Consider the following 19477-nt stretch of genomic DNA (forward strand, 5'->3'; position numbering starts at 1 on the left):
ACAAGACAAAAGACCAGCTGGTATTAGAAATTTGGGAGATAAAGTTAACATCCAGAAAGGTGAGAATACAAGAAATAGAGAGATTTGGTAGCAAAAAGATACATGATGTCCCAGAGGCTAACCCACTGCAACAAGGAAGAGACTTGGAAAATCAAGAAGTGTGCTTCCTCAATCTCCCCGGTGCGGCACTGCAAAGCCTAAAATATTTAAAAGAGAAGGGTGTAGAAATGACTAAAGTTAGTGATATGGAAGTACAAGCCCAACTAAAACTTATCAAATCATAGAAGATTAACAAGATGGACTCTCCTAAATATTTCTCAAGAAGACCACAAATAAGCAGCTAACATTTTACGTCCCATAACCTTTTACAAACCCCACAAGGGAACAAAGATCCAAAAAGGCTTAATCACATTCTCAAGGACCAGCAGAACCCAGAATACACTACAACATTTTAGGTCTATGACCACTGTTTTTTTTTGTCACAGTTTTTTAAAAAAGGGTGGCCGAAAAGGGGTCTGGTCATTGTTTTTTACAGTGACCAAAAAGGCTCTATAGTCATGATTTCTCAAAAAAGGGTGACCTAAAAGGGTCTATGGTCACGGTTTTGGGGTTGGCCTAAAGTGATCTATGGTCACGGTTTTGGGGGGTGGCCTAAAAGGGTCTATAGTCACGGTTTTGAGGATGACCTAAAGGGGTCTATAGTCACGGTTTTTTAAGTGACCAAAATAGATCTATGGTCACAGTTTTTTAAAAAAGAGTGACCTAAAAGGGTCCATGGTCACTGTTTTAGAAGGTGGCCTAAAGTGATTTATGGTCACGGTTTTGGGAGTGGCCTAAAAGAGTATATGGTCACGGTTTAGGGGGTGATCTAAAAAAGTCTATGATCACAGTTTTTTACGGTGACTAAAAAGATTCTATGATCACGATTTTTTAAAAAAGGGTGACCATAAAGTACCTTATCCAACACGACGTCGTTTCTCTACCTTTTAAAAATCCACATTTTTTTACCCAGACGACGACGTGCAAACACCCTCCCCCCAACCAAAATCCCTCATCCCCCCAACTTTTCCCATTCCCTCGTAAGTTCCCCCCAAATTTCCCCAATCCTTCAGCTCGTAAGTTCCTAAGTTAGGGTTAAAAAAATAAGAGAACTGGCCAAGCCTTCTTTCCTGCCCAGCCACGCACCCTCCTCCCATCTTTCATCATGCAAAACCCAGTTGCCGGTCACCAGCTTCGAAGCCCACTGTCCGTTGCCGTCTTGCTCCAACCCGTGAAGCTGGGCATCATCTCCGCTTTGCCCACCGTCCGTCATTAGTGTCCATTGGGTCATCCTGGAGCTTGTCTCAAAGCCTCAAACCCGTCGCCGTTCATGTCATCGTTGTGGAAGCCTCAAAGCTCTCCTCAAATTTGCGAATCGCCAGCTTCACGGGCCTGGTGTACAAAGCCCTCAAAGCTCTTTGTGTCAGCACTCACTCACTCCATTGAGTATTTCAAGTAAGTTTCTTTCTTTTATTTTCTACAAACACTCTATTGCGTTCAAGATCCGTGTTGATATTTTCTCTTAAAGCATGCAACCTTAACTTTGGCATCTTTCTTAATGCAATAATGATTATATGTGAATCTATTGTAATTTGAATCATATCTACAATCATGCTTTCAACTCCATGAATTTTATCCTGCAAAATTGATCAGCATTACAATACAACATTAGTACTCTGTAAGCAATATTTTGATACATAAAGCAATATTTTGATACATACATACATACATACACTTATCTTGAAGACAAAACCATTAAAGCATGATTTTCTTATTCTTTCATGTTGGAATATATTGCAGACTTCTTCGGCGTTCCATAGTCTTGTTTGTTGACCACAATTTTTGCTAGACTCTTCATGAATGATTTTCCAACACATTTTTTAATCATGCTATGAATTTTTATATATTTTTCATTATTATATGAATAAATACTTATAAGAGACTTGTCTGATAGGCTTTTTATCCCTGCAAAGAAACCACAAGAATTTAATTAGTTTAGTTTTTACAATTAGATAAATTTTTTCAATTTGATCTCATAATTTCAATTCTAATGAGCATTGATCTGCATTCGGAAAGTCCCTTTAAGGTTGCTCTTTAGCTATATATCATATCCTATGATTCTAATTGAAAGTGTACTAATACATATAGGGATACCCTGTAACCGAAGCATAATAAATAGAATTCAAGTTTGACTTTTAACTTTCAACTTTTAAGACTTGTAATTTGTTCATTTATTAGCTAGGGGCATATTCTTGTAATCTATTGTAGCACTAATGCTGCTGCTTCTATTAATATGTCTAGTTATTTTAGAGGAATATTATGTATGATGCATTCATGCTTGTCTCTCATTACATTCTCCTTTTAAATGCGGCTGATTTTTATAGATTTAGTATATAAGTTTTCTAATTTGCTAATTTAGTACTTCATTCTATTTAGGATCATGTAATTGTTTAATGTTTTCCATGTGAAATGTGTGTTTTAGTATCATCTACTTTATTCTTAGTGCTTCAAATGAATGCTATGCTACCCTATTCTTACTGCTTCAAATGAATGCTATGCTGCAGATGTTTGGTGAAAAAGCTTTTGAGAAATATGAAAAAAGTTTAATTTCCTTTACAATCAGGGCATGTCTTCTAGTTTAGGATGCTTTGGGTGGGAGTGATTGAAAAAGTTACTGGTTAATCTGAGGGAATTTGGACATTGTGAGAGTTAAATAATTTGCATCAGTTTGTGGATCATGTATTTTTATCATCTATAGTAAGTATCTATTTGAATGTTTTGAGTTATAAAATAGAATAAAACTAAGGAGCTTGCTATCTTCTGCGATGCAGAAGTTGGTCTTGTTATATTCTCCAGCACTGCAAAACGTTATGAATATGCAAACACAAGGTTTCAACTTTCAACCATACTTCATCTAATTCATTTTCATCTTAATTAATAACCTTATATATATATCTATTTATATTTGATTTGTATGTGTTTATTGTTATATATATAGTCTTATTAAGCTGATAATTAGTACATGATTTATCATAATAATATTATTGATGATTACGCATGACCAAAATCTTATATATCGATAGCCTTGTTACATTTCTAATTAACAACTTCTAACAAGCTTTATAAGCTTAATAAAGCTAAGCCCTATGCTGTGTTCATCTGAAGACAGAGCTGCAGAGAGAAGAGATCTAGTATCTTAATTAACTAGTATTCATCAGATACTCATTTTCTTTAATCAATAGTCTTAAATTTAACTTTTGAGAATGAAAAAATGGGGATTAAAAGAACTAGCTATATCCCTTATTATATGATCTTAAATACTCTAATAAAATTGTCTTTTCATATATAAATATGTTTTAAAACAGATAACTTCTTTCATTTTACTTTTCATGCATTATTGTTACCTTCCATCATAAGTAAGTATATATAAACTGCAGAACTAACATTGAGAAAACTTTTCCTAGTCATGAAAATCAATTATATGGTTTATTCTATAATGATGATCTAAATAATTTGTTCAAAGAAGAAATATATTCATATATAGTGTTTGGGGTATAGACCTTTTTTTATCCTGCTCATATATAAGCTAAGGAGCAAGGATATCTCAACATATTAGCTATCAATTATTATAGTAAGATTATTTATATACTTCGATTTTGTTAACATAATAATTTCATATTATTTAAGGATTTTTGTATCTATTTTCTTTGATTTTTCAAATAGGTATGTGTTTTCTAAGATATTTTTTAATTATTGATATGTAAAATCTTCAATTGTTAAATTGCATATATTTTTCAGAACATGCTTGATTATGTCTCATTTTAAGACTGATTATGACTGTACTTGAACTGTATTTTCGAAAATTAGTTTAATTTTGAAGGCTCGATATCATCAAAGTAAGTTATTTTAACAACTCTCTTGGCTTTAGTGATGGTATCGTGTATTTAAATAACTCTATGTTGCAAAAAAATGTAGGTTATTTCTGACAAAAATCGTGAAAACAGATCCAAGCAAAAATGGAATCATCGAATGGGTCCAGTTAGTTTTGAATTAGTACGCGCTGAATTGGTATGTATTTTTTTGTGCTTTTTATTTAAGTATTTTTGCATCTTTCATGTTATATGTGTTTACTTTGTCACATGTTGGTGGTTTCTTTGTAGCGTGCAAAGAAGGAGGACAATGAAGATCTATCACAATCTGAGATGTTTATTGTAACTCGTATGAACAAAAATAGAGAGACTGATTTGAGAACACAAGAGACGATTGTAAGTTGTCTAGTTTCTTAGAAAAGTACACCAAATAAGAAATGTGTTAGCTATTTTTTTTATTCTGAAGCATTTGGGTGCATGCACTTATTTTGATCCTATTTGTGTGTAATAGGATCATCTTCAAAATTTGAAACAATCAGGATACAATGATGATGAAGCAGTTCAAATAGTTTTCAGAAAGGAGAGACATGGTAGAGTTCGTTTCTATGGTCGATCAGTCACAAAATCCTCTCTTAAAAAGGATAAGGAAAAAATTAAAGAGCTATGGAGACAAGAAGAGAAGTTTTGGATGCAAAGGTCGGGAATTAAATGGCTTAAGTGGGGGAGATCGCAACACAACCTTCTTTCATGCTTCAACTATTTATAGGAGGGATAGGAACCGAGTAGACAGATTGAGGAACAATGAAGGTAACTGAATTCGTAATCAGAAAGATAGTTTGGGACTAGTTGAGAAATATTATTCGCAACTGTTCACATCTGCTAGAGGGAGTAACAACATACCCGAATATATAAACTATGTTCCTGTTAGAACATCATCAGACATGAACAATGACCTTCTAAAAGAAGTCACAGAGAAAGAAATAAAGGAGTTTATTTTTGGCATGGATGGATCAAGAGCCCCAAGATCCAATGGTTTTAGTGGACAATTTTATCAGAGACATTGGAACACCATCCAAAAAACAAATGTGCGGTGGTTAAAAGTTTCTTTGACTAAGGCTACATCACCAAAGAAATTAATGAGACACAAGTGGTGCTTATTCCTAAAAGACCATAAGTTGCTGTAATTATGTATACAAGATAATAGCAAAAGTGATGGTGGCCAGGTTGTGAGGTATTATGGAGAAAATAGTTTCGCCTACTTAAAGTGCTTTTGTAAGTGGAAGAGTGATCCATGACAACATAGTCATTATTCAAGAAGCTTTTCATAGGATCCCCAACAAAGGAAGAGAAGCCTCACTAGACTTAGCCATTAAACTGGATATGAATAAAGTGTATGATAGGATAGAATGGAATTTCATTGAAAAAGTTCTCAAGGCTTTTGGTTTTCACCAGAAGTGGATTAAGCTAACCATGGAATGCATCAGAAGTGTGACATACAAGTTCAAAATCAATGGAACTCTCACTAGGAAAATTATTTCTCAGAGAGGATTAAGACAGGGAAACCCCCTTTCACCATACCTTTTTATCATTGTTTCGGAAGTTTTTACCATACTTATGGATAGAGCTCTTAATAAAAACTTGATTTTGGGAGTCAAATTAGCCCCAACAGCACGAGTTATCTCTCATTTATTATTTGCAAATGACTGTATTACCTTTTTAGGTGCAAAAGAAAAGAAAATATACCAACTTCTTCAAGTTCTTAATGAATATACCTCAGCATCAAGCCAAGTCATCAATTTAAAAAAGTCAGAGATAATCTTTGGAAGCCAAGTTTCTCTTCAAACAAGAGTGACATAGAAGATATCCTCAACATCCTGACGTAGGACAATCTAGAAAAATACTTAGGGTTACCGGCGCAATGAGGGAGATCAAAGAGCAAGTCTTTGGATTGGATTATGGAAAAGGTGGATCGTAAAGTAGAAGGGTGGAAAGAGAGCCTGTTGAATTAGGCTGGCAAGAAAGTGCTCATAAAAGCAGTCATCCAAGCAATACCAACCTATTCCATGAATTTCTTAAAATTTCCAAAATCCTTTTGCAACAATCTAAGCACAAAGGTGGCTAAATTTTGGTGGAGAAGCCAAGGAAAGGAAAGAGGAGTACGCTGGAAAGCGTGGTCAAAGCTTTGCACGATCAAAAAAGAAAGAGGCTTAGATTCAAGGAGTTCCATCACCAAAACACAGCCCAACTAGCCAAGCAAGCATGGAGGATCACCAAAAACCCGAATGCCATTTGGGTCAGAATTCTGAAAGTTTTATATTTTTCAAATTGCAAATTTTGGGAGGCCGTAAAATGCTGGAGAGGTTCTTGGATTTGGAACAGCATTCTGCAGGGAAGAGATCTTTTGAGAAACAAAGCGATGTGAAACATAGGCTAAGGGAGGAATGTAAAAGTGTGGAAGGATAACTGGATCCATGGCGTGGAGCAACCACTAGACAAGAACAACAATAAAAATCTAAGAGTGAAGGCATTAATCTCTATATCCAGGGAGTAGAACCAATCTAAGATTCAGAATCTCTTTTTCCTAATCATTGCAAACAAAATAATCCGAACCCCAATTTGCAGAATAGTAGAACGGACAACCTAATTTGGCCTTACAACAAGATGGAAACTACACAATAAAAATAAGGTACCACATAGCAAAAAAATAAGAGAAAGTAACATAAAAAAACATCCCCTCAACAAGCGCTCTTATGGATGATCTTTGGCTAGGAATCTGGAATTTGAGAACATCACAAAAGATTAAAATATTCTTATGGAGGATGGCTCACAATATTTTACCAGTAAAAGCCAATTTGATCTAAAAAAGATAACCAACTATAACCTATGTCCTATTTGTATGCAGGAGGAAAAGACAACAGAACATGCTCTGTTATTCTGCGAGTAGACCAGAGCGGTTTGGCTTGGCTCACGAACTCAATGCATTCCAGCAAAGAGAAGTGTTAAATCGGCGGGAACATGGTTACAAGACATGTTAAGGAAGTGCAACCAAGGAAGCAAACCAGAAACAATTCAGACATGGAGTAGGATTGACATCACAATATAGGCAATTTAGAAAGCAAGAAACAAGAAAGTCTATCAAACTATAGATCCCAATCCAGAGACAACAATCAAGCATGCAAGACTATTGGAATTGGATTATATAAATGCAACAGAGAAGGAAAAAATCACATACAAGAAAAAAAGTAAGAAATTCAACACTTATTTTTTGGAGACCTCCACCACCAAATTGGTTCAAGTTAAACACAGATTCTGCCTTTTCCAATGAAACCAATTTTGGAGCCATAGCAGTAGCAATCAGAGACAGCAATGAAAACCTCAGGGGAGGGACTGTAGTAGAAATACAAACAAGTTCCAACCTATCGGCAGAAGCACTTGCAATTAGGGAGGCTATCATTTTAGCAAAAAATCTTAGAATTGAAAAAGCAACAATTAAATCATATAATCTATAATTGATTTAAGCTCTCAAAACAAGAGTTACCTTATGGAAAATAAACCCAATAATTCAAGACATAAAATTTGTCCAGAATAGACTCCCAAATTTTGGATTTGCTTGGATTCCAATAAATGAAAATTGGCTGGCTCACACTCTAGCAGGCCTAAAAATGAAAAAACAACTCCAACATCAATGGTCTATCTCTCCGCCCAACCAAATTGTAGAAATCCTCAAAAAAGAGAGGATGGACATACCTCATAAGTAGAAAAGGAATGGAAGATGAAGCGGGATCAGCAATAGTATCTTAATCTTATGCGAATTGTTACATGCAATGATATCTCGGCAAAAGTGAATCCATCAACCCTTAGCAGGTTTCCTAGTCTTTATAACTTTCTTTTAATTAGTGGGAAGCTCCTCTATAACAGGTTTTTGTTCACTTGCCCAGGATTAAGTCGTTGTAGTAGCTTGTCCATGGTTTCCCGCATAAACATCGTTCACGTCAGGACCTTCGTTCTTCTTGTTAATCATATCTTTTTTTTTTCTAAGGTCATTTTGTATGGGTAGAAAGGGGTGAAATATAAGTAGTAATTACTAATTAGGAAGGAGTCCTAGTAGATAGTGGGTAAGAACTAGGACAAGAGTTATGTTCTTCCTGGTTTGGGATTTCGCAGGTCAATCTCTTCAACCCGTGAACCATATTAGAGTAAAAAATTTATTTCAAAACATGCTAAATATTGCAATTACAACATAAATTATTTGACTCTAAAACTGTCACGCTCTAATTTATGATGAAACTGTCTAGTCACCTGTAACTTCTTAAACTTAAATGTATACTTGTAATCATTATGATTTTACCACGTAAGTTCTTTACATACTTAAAAAATTAACTTTTAACACTATAGAACTTCTCTAAATTAACAGTACATCAAAATTAAATTTTTTTTCTAATATCAAATAAAGTGAGATTAAATAAAAATTAAATTGATATTATTCAAATTGTAACAAATTTTATCGATTTTATTAATTATCTAATTTTACTAATATTGTATTTACTTGTCACTAAACATTTGCACATAAGATTAGAACAAAATTTTTCTGCAAATGTATATCTTTTTTATAAGTTACAGGACTAATGCCTAAAATTAACCAAATAAACATTTTAAACGCACGTAAAGTATCTTGAAATGTGATTGAATATTTAAATATATAAATTACATATATTGATAAATAAATAAAAATATTTATATAAAAAATCTATAAGTAATTAGGACTAATACATAATTCAAACTTATAGAATAATATATTACATTTACAGAAAAGTTTTACATCAAAGTTATTTACGTAACCAAATTCAACCAAGTTATTATAATATATTTTTCATTCACGCGTTTTTTCTTCTTTTCGTACATCGCTACTACTACTGTCTCTTCTTATTCTCCTCTTTTTTCCTTATTTTCTCTTTCATCATTGTCGTCGTCACTATCACTACCATCTTCTCCTTTCTTTCTCATTTGAATTTATTCTTCTCCTTCTTTTTCCTTTTTCTCCTCCATCATCATTATCATTATCATCATCGCTGCTGCAACTACCTCTTTTTATTTTCCTCCTTTTATTATCACCACTATTACTTCCTCCTCTTTCCTTTTTCATTTGAATTTATCATCCTCCTCCTCCTCCTCCTCATTGTCATTTTCTTCTTATATATAAATTACAGTGTTTCTTTTTTTCTATTTTTTTAAAATTTTTTACACATGTAAAATTTTAATTCAATAAATGTGCATTTAAATCTAATTGAAAAGCAATGCTCTTAAAAGAAGTAAGAACAATAGAAAAAAAAGAAAGAAGAATAAGAAGCAAAAAATATAGCATTAAAGAAGAGATTAAACTATATTTATTCAACTAAATAAGATTCTAATATAGTACATATACAAACATGTTCATTCAAATAATTTTAATGTTATTTTATAATCTTTTATTAGTATGTAATTTATTTTTTACATTCATTCAATATATTTTTCTTATATAAGAGTTAATACCAACTCTTTGTACATTGAATCTGAGTTATATTTTTTTTTCTAATGATACGAAGTTATCAATTTTGATTACTTGACAAAACCTTAAAAATTAATTAGCCAACTTTTAGTAAAATATTAAAAAAATTAAACCATAACTCCCATCCATAATTAATTAATTTACTACGTATTATTATTCAATAAAAATATAAAATATTAATTAAAAATAATAAACATCTACATTAAAAGTATCATAATAATAACATTATCATAATAAATTTTAAGTTATAAAATATTCAAATTTTATCCTATCCGACCTATTTATATATCATACATGAGACTTTTACTATTATTATTTCATTTCACAATTTGTGATTTGTCTATGAAAAATATTTATATCAACAAATGAAGAGGAACTTATCTTCTTAAAAATTATTCTATTAGATGATTAGGTACAAAATAAAAATATTTATTGTATTTTTAAACAAATTTATGAAAAAATACTCTTATTATTTTTATTATTTATAAATTTTTTAAGTTTTTGTAATACTTTACATATAATTATATTTTAACATTCTTATAATTATACTTATTTCAATATGTTATTTAAATTAAAGAATCAATTTTGATTATTTTTCAATACTGTTTTGAGTTTGAATCACTCGAGACATTATCTAAAAGAGTGGGTTAAAAACATATTAATAGGTATTTTTACTTTTTGCTATTTAAATTATTTTTATTAAAAATAACTTATTCAATATATAGACACATGATAATAAATATTCTAAAAAATTTTGTTCTTACTATTATAGATGTCATTGAAAATTTATAGGTACTAGGAGAAGAAAAATAAATAGATATAAAAAAATCTATAAAAAAAAGTTTTTGTGCTACATCATAGAAAATTATTACATATTCAAATTATAAAAAATTCTATCAAATTATACCTATCATAAAAATTTTCATCAAATTATAAATTTCTAACTCAATAATTATTACATATTCAAATTAAATTAAAGGTTGCAAATCAAAGTGTTACAATAATTTTTGTGCTATTTAATAAAAAAAATTATTGGACACAACTATCTTAAATCTAATTATACTCCAAATCACCAATAACACTAAAGTACTATCTCAATTGAAGAATTTATAAAATCTCACACTTATATTAAAAATCAAAGTAAATGATTTTAATTTTAAAATTGGCTCTCAACTGTTACCAAGATATTTGTTCCAATAAAAGATATTGAAATTTGACCTCTATTACAACAAATCTAATAGATAATATTATAAAAAATCTATTTATTCAAAACATCATTTATATTACTCATTTATTATAGGAATCAACTTCACCAACACTACTATTCTCAGATTTAGATGACATAACAATCAAGAGATTAAAGAAAAAAAAAAGTAAATAAATCCAAGTGTTTATAAGTTTACAAAGATGGAACAAAAAAGACAATAGAAAATGTTTACAAGTTAACAGTTTAGAAAGAACATATCTTTACAAAAACATATGAAAAAAAGAAATAAGTCTGACAACAACCGAAAAGAAAAAAGGAGAACAAATACCACATAAGAAGACTAAGTTCGTCAATTAAAACAAATACAAAAATAAAAATAACAAATAAAGATGTAGTTTTGTACAACTTCAATATAAAAAAATTTTGTATTATAAAATATTTTAAATAAAAAATACATTAAATTTAATATTAATTTGTATATATTTTAATTAATTTTAAACAATATTCACGCAGATCTCAATCTAGTTAAATAAGATTATTATACATGTTCATTCAAGTTTAATACGAGAAGCAATACTCCTAAAAAAAGTAAAATTAGAATATTCTTCGTTATCTTGATAATCATGATTACCTAGCAAGATTAGAAAATCAAATTAGAATATTCTTTCTCTTACCTCTAGTTAGTAAGTAGAAGAAGAAAAGAAGCTCTATTGAAGCACATTTCTGTGTTTGTAGTAAAATTTTGATGTCAAAATTAAGAAGTTTTTGTATTTTTGTAGCAACATTTTGATGTCAGAATTAAGAAATTTCCGTATTTTTTTTTGTTTTTGGCAAGAATTCAATCCAATTAGTGTGAACTTACATCCATTCGACTAAATAAGATTGCAATATAGTACAAACATGTTCATTCAAGTAATTTTGGTACTAACTTGTGATCTTTTAGTATACAATTTACTTTTTATATTTATTCAATTAAATAAGATTGTAATACTCCTAAAAAAAGTAAGAATTCATCATCATCATCATCACAAGAAGCAAAAATAAAAAATAAAAAATTGTAGCATTAAAGAAGCTGTATTTTTATAGTTAAATTTCGGTGAAATTAAAAAGTTTCGGTGTTATTTTCTAATAAATTTTGCATAATTCAAAACTCTTCATCCTCCTTTTCTTCTTTTTCGTTATCTCACAAAAATAAAAACAAAAAAAGAGAAAAAAAAATCAAACACAAAAAAAAAGACATACATAATGTCGCAAAAAATCACCATGAAGATGAAGAGAAAAAGAAAAAAAAAACGTAGCAACTACATGTAGAGAAGGAGTGCGAAGAAAAAGAAAAAACGCGAAGAAGAAGCATGCGACACCACTGGGAGTTAGAACGTGTCTACACGCTCTCACTAATAAAATTAGCTTTTGTTAAGTTTGAACCAATTTGATTAAACTTAGTTGCCAAAAAAATTTGGATGTATAGTAGAATTTTTATATTTATTCAAGATATCAGCACATTTAAGAATAAACTGTCATTTTTCAAGGTTAAAAAAAATCACAATTAATTTGCACATTTTTAATTTAGAGATTAAACTGTAAAGTGCTTAAACTTGAAACTCTACAGTGCAAAGCGCAATCAACCCTTAAACTAATGCTCGAGCACCTAACTGATAATACAAAAAGACGATTGATTAACATTATTTATTATGGCTTTTCTAAAGTGAGATAATATTGTATTACACATAATTAACTAAATGTAATATAGCTCAAATCTTTAGAAACATTGATGTAAACTTTTATACAGGAAAATCAATGTGAATACATGATATTCTTAAATCTTTGAGTCTAAGCACTTGTACAGGAAAATCACTTCTTGCTCTTTATTCAGCCTTCTGACCATAGCCAAACAAATAGATACAATATGTAACATACAAGACTATAGTGCACAAGAAAGAAAATGGTTCTCAATATATATATATATGTTTCTTAAATCTGATGAACATGGAAATGACCTAATTGCAAGAGTAGATCAAAGCTTAGACGCCATGAAAAGTTGCAGCAACAATGCACTATGTATGTTTTTCCTTTCAATATTCCAATTTGAAAGCATTGTTCAACTCCACCAATGAATGCACACATATACAGAAACTTGGAACTTTGAACTTTGAAGTGGTTCACTAGAGTAACTTCTGGCCACTCACACGGATGCAACGGTAATTGCATCAAAAAAATTGACAGAATCAAAGGAATGTAGCAACTGCTTATTCTTTGCACCTTGGAATCTGTTTCCTACACCAAATAAATAAATAAATGCAGCTGTTAATAAAGAGAACTACTCATAAAATTTATTATGGCACATCAAGTATGTTCTCTAAAAAATTTTGTTATCAATTTGGTCCTTTGTTGTATATTATCCTAATGGTTATGTGCTATGAAAAGACAAATTGATATATAAGGCTATGTTTAGTTTTTAGAACAAGATAAGACAGGACACTCATAACAAGATACAAAAAATATAAATACAAAAAAATTAGTATTTTTGTATTTTGTTTGGTGATAAACTATATATAAGAAAGAACAAATTATGAAAGTCTAATTTACTCTCATTTTCTTTTACACAAAAAGTTTACGAAGAAAAATATAACAATAAAAAATTAAATTATGAAAAATTGATAAGAATAATGAAAAATAAAAATGAGTTCATGTCTCATATGTCAAATATGATTTTGTGTCTCCATATCCGTGTCCCTGTGTCAATGTTCCGTGTCCGTATAAACAAACAAAGCCTAAGGTCTTTGAAGGACTAATTTGGTGTAATTTGTTAATTAGATGGGAAAAAACCAAGTGCATATTCTCAAGATGAATGATATTTCAGGTTGATTAATCAATGACATGTTATAGCACTGCCAAATCAGAAATAAAAAAGCAAGCAAGAAATCAGATAAATCATGTGTCAGGGATTATGAACATAGTTTAGAGATCAAGGTAGAATCATCATCTGAATGCCAGAACTTCATGTACTAATTTCATGATAAAATTGCATTCTTAGTCAAATAGAGAAAAGGCAATCTTAGCAATGAAATTAAAAGATCATGAATGAGTATGCTGCATGATCACTTTTCTTAATTCTTGATTGGAATATGGAACAGAAGCACTTCATGAGTTCATAATCAATAATCAACGCAATTAACTCGGGAAAACTATCTCCAAATTGAGCATCAATTAGGCTTAGCATGGCCATTTTAACAGATCAACCCCACGAAACTGCAAAAACCAGATATCTTATTCTGCACTAATCTGCATTTTCCCATACCTTTTGTTTTCAGAAGTACTAATCACGCATACGACACTATCAAAGGTTCTCTGGATTCTTCTCTAGATTTACTCTCGAAATAGAAATATAATACCAACTGTATGATTCCCAGAACAGTTCCTATCCCATTTGGCACCTGGAAAACACAGATGTAATCATATAGATAAATGTTAAATTGCACAAATCAAGAGATAACCAACAAAACAAAAATTTCAAATTAAAACAAGTATACAACAATAAATAGGAAAAAGTAAAATAGTGCTCAGAAGAACCTTACATAAATGAAGGGATCCTCATTGAGCAATCCATAAACCAAAAAGGAGGTGCTCATTAGGAAGGTGGAGAGCGAGAGATAAAACGGCATGAATTCGACACTCTTTGTCTGAATGACCAATTTCTGGGAAACATAAATACATAATTCAAGTAAATTCATCAAGTCAAAAAGCACAAATCAATGTTAATTGGGTATCCATTTAACGAAAACCTTACAATTATAAACAAAGGTGAAGCAAACATTGAAATGAGGGAAGCACAGCTCAAGAATCCAACAAGGATTCGGCGTGTTTGACTATCAGTTACTTGCAAGCTCCCAACTAAAATGATCACAAAAATGCCGATAACTGCCAGCAATAGTCCAAACATTCTCACCTATCAAATTGCAGTTTAAAAGTTTCACAGCTTAAGTTAGAAACCAACCATATCCATATCACAAGAACAAGATTCCAATAGTGTGGGAAAGTTAACCTTTTTTGATTTCTCAGCATACACAAGGAAGATAATTATGTACACAAACTGAAATACTGCTCCGATCGAATTAACCGTCGTTACCAACAAATTATCGGGCGATATCAGAGGCGTGCCATACCACATGCAGATCAAGCAGTTCATGAGAGAGTAAATATATGGCAATCCTGAGAACATTTCAGTTGATCCATTTCTGATAATTCTCCTAAATGTGGGTCTACAATTCCAAAACAGAAAAAGAGTTAATAACCAATGAAACAAAAGGAATATATAATAACTAAACAGAAGTTTCTTATGAATAATCATTTAGCATCTTAAAAATATTCCTAAGCATGTTCCTAAATGATAAAGAAAGTAAAAAGTATAAACTATCAATGTCTTGGAATCTTTTGATCAATTCTTGCTTCATTTAGTAGCTAGGAGGATAAATCATTATTCTAAATAAACTTACATGGGAGATACAAATAACCCAAAAGCAAAGATATTCCCTGCAAAATAAACAATTAAACATAGTGATTATTACTAAAATAAAATAAAATAAAAAGAGAATCTAAACTCTGTAAAGGAAAATCTACTAATCCACTACTACTAGCATATTGTAAAGTTGGTTCCTTTTGATTCATCAAAAAAACCCCAGAATGCTAAAAATCCCAGAAACAGAAAGACAAAGATTAAGGTTTGTACCTGCGACTCCAGCTGCATCCTTTGCAACCTCATAGACAGGATATGCAGCAGAAAAAGACATTAATAATCCTCAAAAATCAAACACCAAACCCAGACAACAACAAATGCAACCAAACCAACCCCTTAATTTATAGCACTACAATTGGAAGTGAAATTTGACTATTCAAGACTTGCCCTATGTGAATGCTTGTTCCTATCCCACAGAAATTGGAAAAAAACAAAGAAAACTCCCCCACGTTTCTAATAGAAAGACCAGAAGGTTTTTTCTCTCTCCAAATCTTGTACTTGAGACTTGAGAGGGTGATAAGTAACTGATAAATGCAGCTGAAGGCCTATTATGTATAATGATGCTAAACCTCGAATTATAGTTATCACATAAATAAATTAGAAAAAGGGGGGTTTTGTTGAGCCACTAAAATTGAAGCAATTTGCAATTGTGTACATCCACAAGATTAATGATGAATGTAAGTTGTTGCTACTGAGAGAGAATTGACCCACAAGGCATAGAATTGTGTACATGATTATGTGAGGGGGGGTGTGTTTTTAACTTTTAATGTTAAGTATGATTGTGTTGTCTGTTTGTGCGTGTCACTGAATGTATTTGGAACGTGTCTGAGCTGTTCGGATCAGGACTATGGTGATTCTGGGGCATAACAATTCGCCAACACTCAATAGAAACTAAATATGAAGATAAAGATAAAAAAAAATTTAAATTAAAAGAATTTTTTTAATTTTTTATTTATAAAAATAATTAAAATTTATCAGTAAAAAAATAGTAAATAATTTTATACTATTAAATAAAATTTTATATTATTAAAAATATCTATAATAACTAATTAATGACTACAAATTATCAAATTTACTGACTTCATACATTATTTTGTACTAATGCCTGCCATCATTTTGCGTTTAGATAAAAATATATTTTATAAAAGTATACATACAGTTATAATCTAATAATTAAAAGTTGCGTATAAGTAACTGTTATAATTTGAAAGCATTAGGTTTGCTTTATGACGATAATGCCATTTGAAATTATATAAGTATAGATATGAAAAAGAAAAAAATATTTATTTCTGTCCATAAATAATAAAATTATAATTATATTCATAAAAAATAAGTTTTATATAATAAAATTATCAAAAACTCTTTCGTTTTATTATTTTAAATATTGTGAATAATTTTTTTTTATTCCTATTTTTTGAGACTCAAACACAGTCAAAGTCAAAGAAAGAGAAGATTAGATGCAGTAAAAGATTTTTTTCCGTTATTGTTAAAGTTGTTGAAATATTTAAGAAGTTTAATCTTATAATATTTTTTTAATAATTGAATAAGATATAATATTAGAACTAAAAGGAATAGATGATACAAAAACCAAAATCAATACATAAATAAACAAATCTACAAATACAAAATTTTTAAACAAAAAGAATAGAAAAAATTCTTAAATTTAAAAAAAATAATTATTTGTACTCATAAACTTTAAAGATACTGATAAAAATACTCATCAAATAAAGAAATTAACATTATATATATAAATGGGTTCTGTACGACAAAAATTATCTAAACCCTAATTTTTTACTTGACTTTTTAAAGAAAATTTCAAATTATCCCATCTTTTTAATTTCAACCTTTCACTTCATCGCTGCTTCTTTTTTTCAAAATCCCAATCTTTAACAACCGACTACTTGCTAGAACTTGTTGAATATGTGAACCTCATCTACGAATAGAATGATTCTTTGATTGCTCTCTACTCTTAGCTTTTTGGTCCTGTTCATAGTGTCCTTCACATCTTTGATTCTGCTGATGACAGCGGATAAAGAGACAATGCAATAATAAATGCATTGGTGATGGAAAAAAGAGTTGACGATGGCTTTGGTGATGATGGTCTTGCTGGTGCTAGGAGAACCCCAAAAGAGGATGAAGAGAGACGGTTACGGTGGATGGCGGAGCAAAGTAGAGAAGTGAGAGAGAAGAGATGATCTTGACTAAGGACATCGTTGAGAGTTCTAGGGTGAAGGAGCTCGTATAAGGACTTGTGGCATGGGTGTTCTTCTTGGAAGGGCGAAAAAAGTTGAAGAAGGAAGATTGAGGATTAGTGATCTTTTGACGTTTTGAGAGCAAGAATGCCTCCTCATGTTGTTGTTGCTCAATATCAATTGTTTAACCCTTTTGTGGGCTTCTAGAGTGCTTCGAGTGACAGACGAAAAACTATTCTATTTTGGGTTGCATGGGAGCCGGTGGTGAAGAAGGTGAAGGGTTCGATTTGTAAACGAGGATCTATTTAGTGGCTTTCACGGTGAATTTGTCGTCAGTGACAACTAGAATGCGACTTTCTTTGTGTGAAGAAATCAGTCAAGGTTTTCACCACCACCACCACCATTGATTTCGATCTTGTCTGTTGTAGTAGTTTTGGACTCTATGACAAGGATTTCAAAGGTGCATGTTGAGTTATGGAGGGTTGGAAAAGTGAGTTGAGGTTGAATACGGGAGAATTTTATTAAAAAGTCAACAAAAAATTAGGATTTGGATACTTTTATCGTACGGAATCCATCTTCCATGGGTATAGCATTAATTTTTTTAGTTTATGGGTACTTTTGTCGGTGTTCGTAAACTTTATGGATACTTTTGGTAATTTTTCCTAAATTTTACTATCAAATATTCAAATTGTAGTTTGGTATTTATAAATAGAATTTAATTTTGATGTACTATTAGTGTAAAACTATTTTATAGGTGTATTTAATTATATAACGTTATATTAATAAAAGTAACTATTTTTTATATTAATTGAATGAATAATCATTAAAAAAATAATTATAATTATATAACTGTATAAAATATTTTATATTATCGATGTATCAAAATTAAAGTCTTATAGATAATACCATATTGGGGGAGGGGGGGATCATATCTTACTTTTGTTTATAGACATTTTAATTGTAATATACTAATATGGCTGAATTGAAATGTATCCAACTTTGACTTTTATCATCATAAGAAAAATATGATCTTTTGGAATTGTATATACCACCTTACGAATATTCTAATTTCTATGAATCAATAAGGGATTAAGCTGAGACGATTCAAATAATTGTATGGAGTATATTGTTGTTTTCGTTAGTCTAATTTTTGGGGAAGGCAACTATTAGTTTTTCGTTTCATGGTATACGGATTATAAAAGGTCCTACTATGAGTTTCTTAGCATGGTAATTTATAATATATTTTTGTTTTTCTAATCTCTTTGCTCTGCTTTCTTATGTTGAATTTTTTTATTAAAAGAAAATACTTCTACTATGATTATAATTTGTATAACTACTGTGTATCTTTTTCTTAAAAAAACATTAAGATTCACATTGATTTGAGTTGAAACTTTTTGAAATTTGCATATGTATATATATAGATTGAAATATGGTTTTTGAGCTAAGAACATACAATCCGTGAATTTTTTAGTTTAATTGCAAGGTTACAATATTTAACCATGATTGTTATTCTTGTGTATTTTCTTCTCTATAATTGTAATATTTGGTTTGTTCCATTCTATATGTCTATTATTTAGTGTATATTCATACAATTATGTAATTGAGGCCATTATTTGATTATAGCTCACTTATCCTAGATAGCCCACCATTTCATTTACTTTTGTTTGTCACATTGAGCCTTTTCAACTCCCTTTTGTTCTTTATATTATCATATCACTAGCCTTAAGCGGAAAAACAATTAATTGCCCTACTTGAATCTTTGATTAGCTTAAAATAGTGAGTGTGTGTCAACTAAGTGTGGAAAAATGTGAGAACCTTGGTTGATGAGAATGTGTTTTGTTTTTATTGACAAATATTGAGAATTTAGGTGTATACTTGTGTGAAATTATAGAAACCATATGCTTTGATGTATTATGCTTTCATACGTAGGGGTGTTCGCGGTACGGTTTGGTTCGGTTATTTAGGAAAAAGTCATCCGATCCGATCGTTTATTAAGACTGCGGTTCGGTCTGGTTCGATTTTTTTGTCAAGACCATCCGAACCAAACCAAACCAATTAAAATCGGTTTGGTTTTGTTTGGTTTGTTCGGTTTTTTAATTATTCAAAAAGATT

General features: G+C 30.6%; 2 protein-coding genes across 5 annotated transcripts; one reads left to right on the plus strand and one right to left on the minus strand.

Moving 5' to 3' along the window:
* Nucleotides 1–1107: 1107 nt before the first annotated feature.
* LOC107459691 (uncharacterized) lies at nt 1108–5567 on the plus strand. 3 transcript variants are annotated; one of them, XR_008001540.1, is made up of 4 exons: nt 1108–1494; nt 4200–4304; nt 4420–5008; nt 5119–5567. XR_008001540.1 is itself a non-coding variant. In XM_021128291.2 (3 exons), the coding sequence occupies exons 1-3, from the start codon at nt 4069–4071 to the stop codon at nt 4672–4674; spliced, it is 399 nt and encodes a 132-aa protein (XP_020983950.1). In that variant the 5' UTR covers nt 3746–4068; the 3' UTR covers nt 4675–5133. The 3 variants fall into 3 exon arrangements, 1 of the variants encoding a protein (XP_020983950.1); XR_008001539.1 differs by lacking the exon at nt 1108–1494 and adding an exon at nt 3746–4107; XM_021128291.2 differs by lacking the exon at nt 1108–1494 and adding an exon at nt 3746–4107 and having other exon boundaries at nt 4420–5133.
* A 6752-nt stretch (nt 5568–12319) lies between these two features.
* Nucleotides 12320–15919, minus strand: LOC107459692 (bidirectional sugar transporter SWEET2). 2 transcript variants are annotated; one of them, XM_016077916.3, is made up of 7 exons: nt 15387–15919; nt 15154–15190; nt 14703–14919; nt 14448–14606; nt 14236–14355; nt 13959–14094; nt 12320–12927 (listed from the first exon to the last, which is right to left on the minus strand). In XM_016077916.3, exons 1-6 carry the CDS (start codon nt 15445–15447, stop codon nt 13981–13983), a joined length of 708 nt encoding a protein of 235 aa, XP_015933402.1. In that variant the 5' UTR covers nt 15448–15919; the 3' UTR covers nt 12320–12927; nt 13959–13980. The 2 variants fall into 2 exon arrangements, with proteins under 2 accessions (XP_015933402.1, XP_015933401.1); XM_016077915.3 differs by having other exon boundaries at nt 12320–12934; nt 15387–15916.
* Between the last annotated feature and the right edge of the window lie 3558 nt (nt 15920–19477).

Source organism: Arachis duranensis, chromosome 7 (genome assembly GCF_000817695.3).
Source record: "Arachis duranensis cultivar V14167 chromosome 7, aradu.V14167.gnm2.J7QH, whole genome shotgun sequence".
In the NCBI taxonomy this organism is placed as follows: Eukaryota; Viridiplantae; Streptophyta; class Magnoliopsida; order Fabales; family Fabaceae; genus Arachis; species Arachis duranensis.

Coding starts and splice junctions, on each gene's coding strand:
- LOC107459691 (XM_021128291.2), top strand. CDS start 4,069: ATGGGTCCAGTTAGTTTTGAATTAGTACGCGCTGAATTG. Junction 4,108..4,199: donor AATTAGTACGCGCTGAATTG/GTATGTATTTTT, acceptor GTTTCTTTGTAG/CGTGCAAAGAAGGAGGACAA. Junction 4,305..4,419: donor TGAGAACACAAGAGACGATT/GTAAGTTGTCTA, acceptor TGTGTGTAATAG/GATCATCTTCAAAATTTGAA.
- LOC107459692 (XM_016077916.3), bottom strand. CDS start 15,447: ATGTCTTTTTCTGCTGCATATCCTGTCTATGAGGTTGCAAAGGATGCA. Junction 15,191..15,386: donor GGATGCAGCTGGAGTCGCAG/GTACAAACCTTA, acceptor TTTATTTTGCAG/GGAATATCTTTGCTTTTGGG. Junction 14,920..15,153: donor GGGTTATTTGTATCTCCCAT/GTAAGTTTATTT, acceptor TTGGAATTGTAG/ACCCACATTTAGGAGAATTA.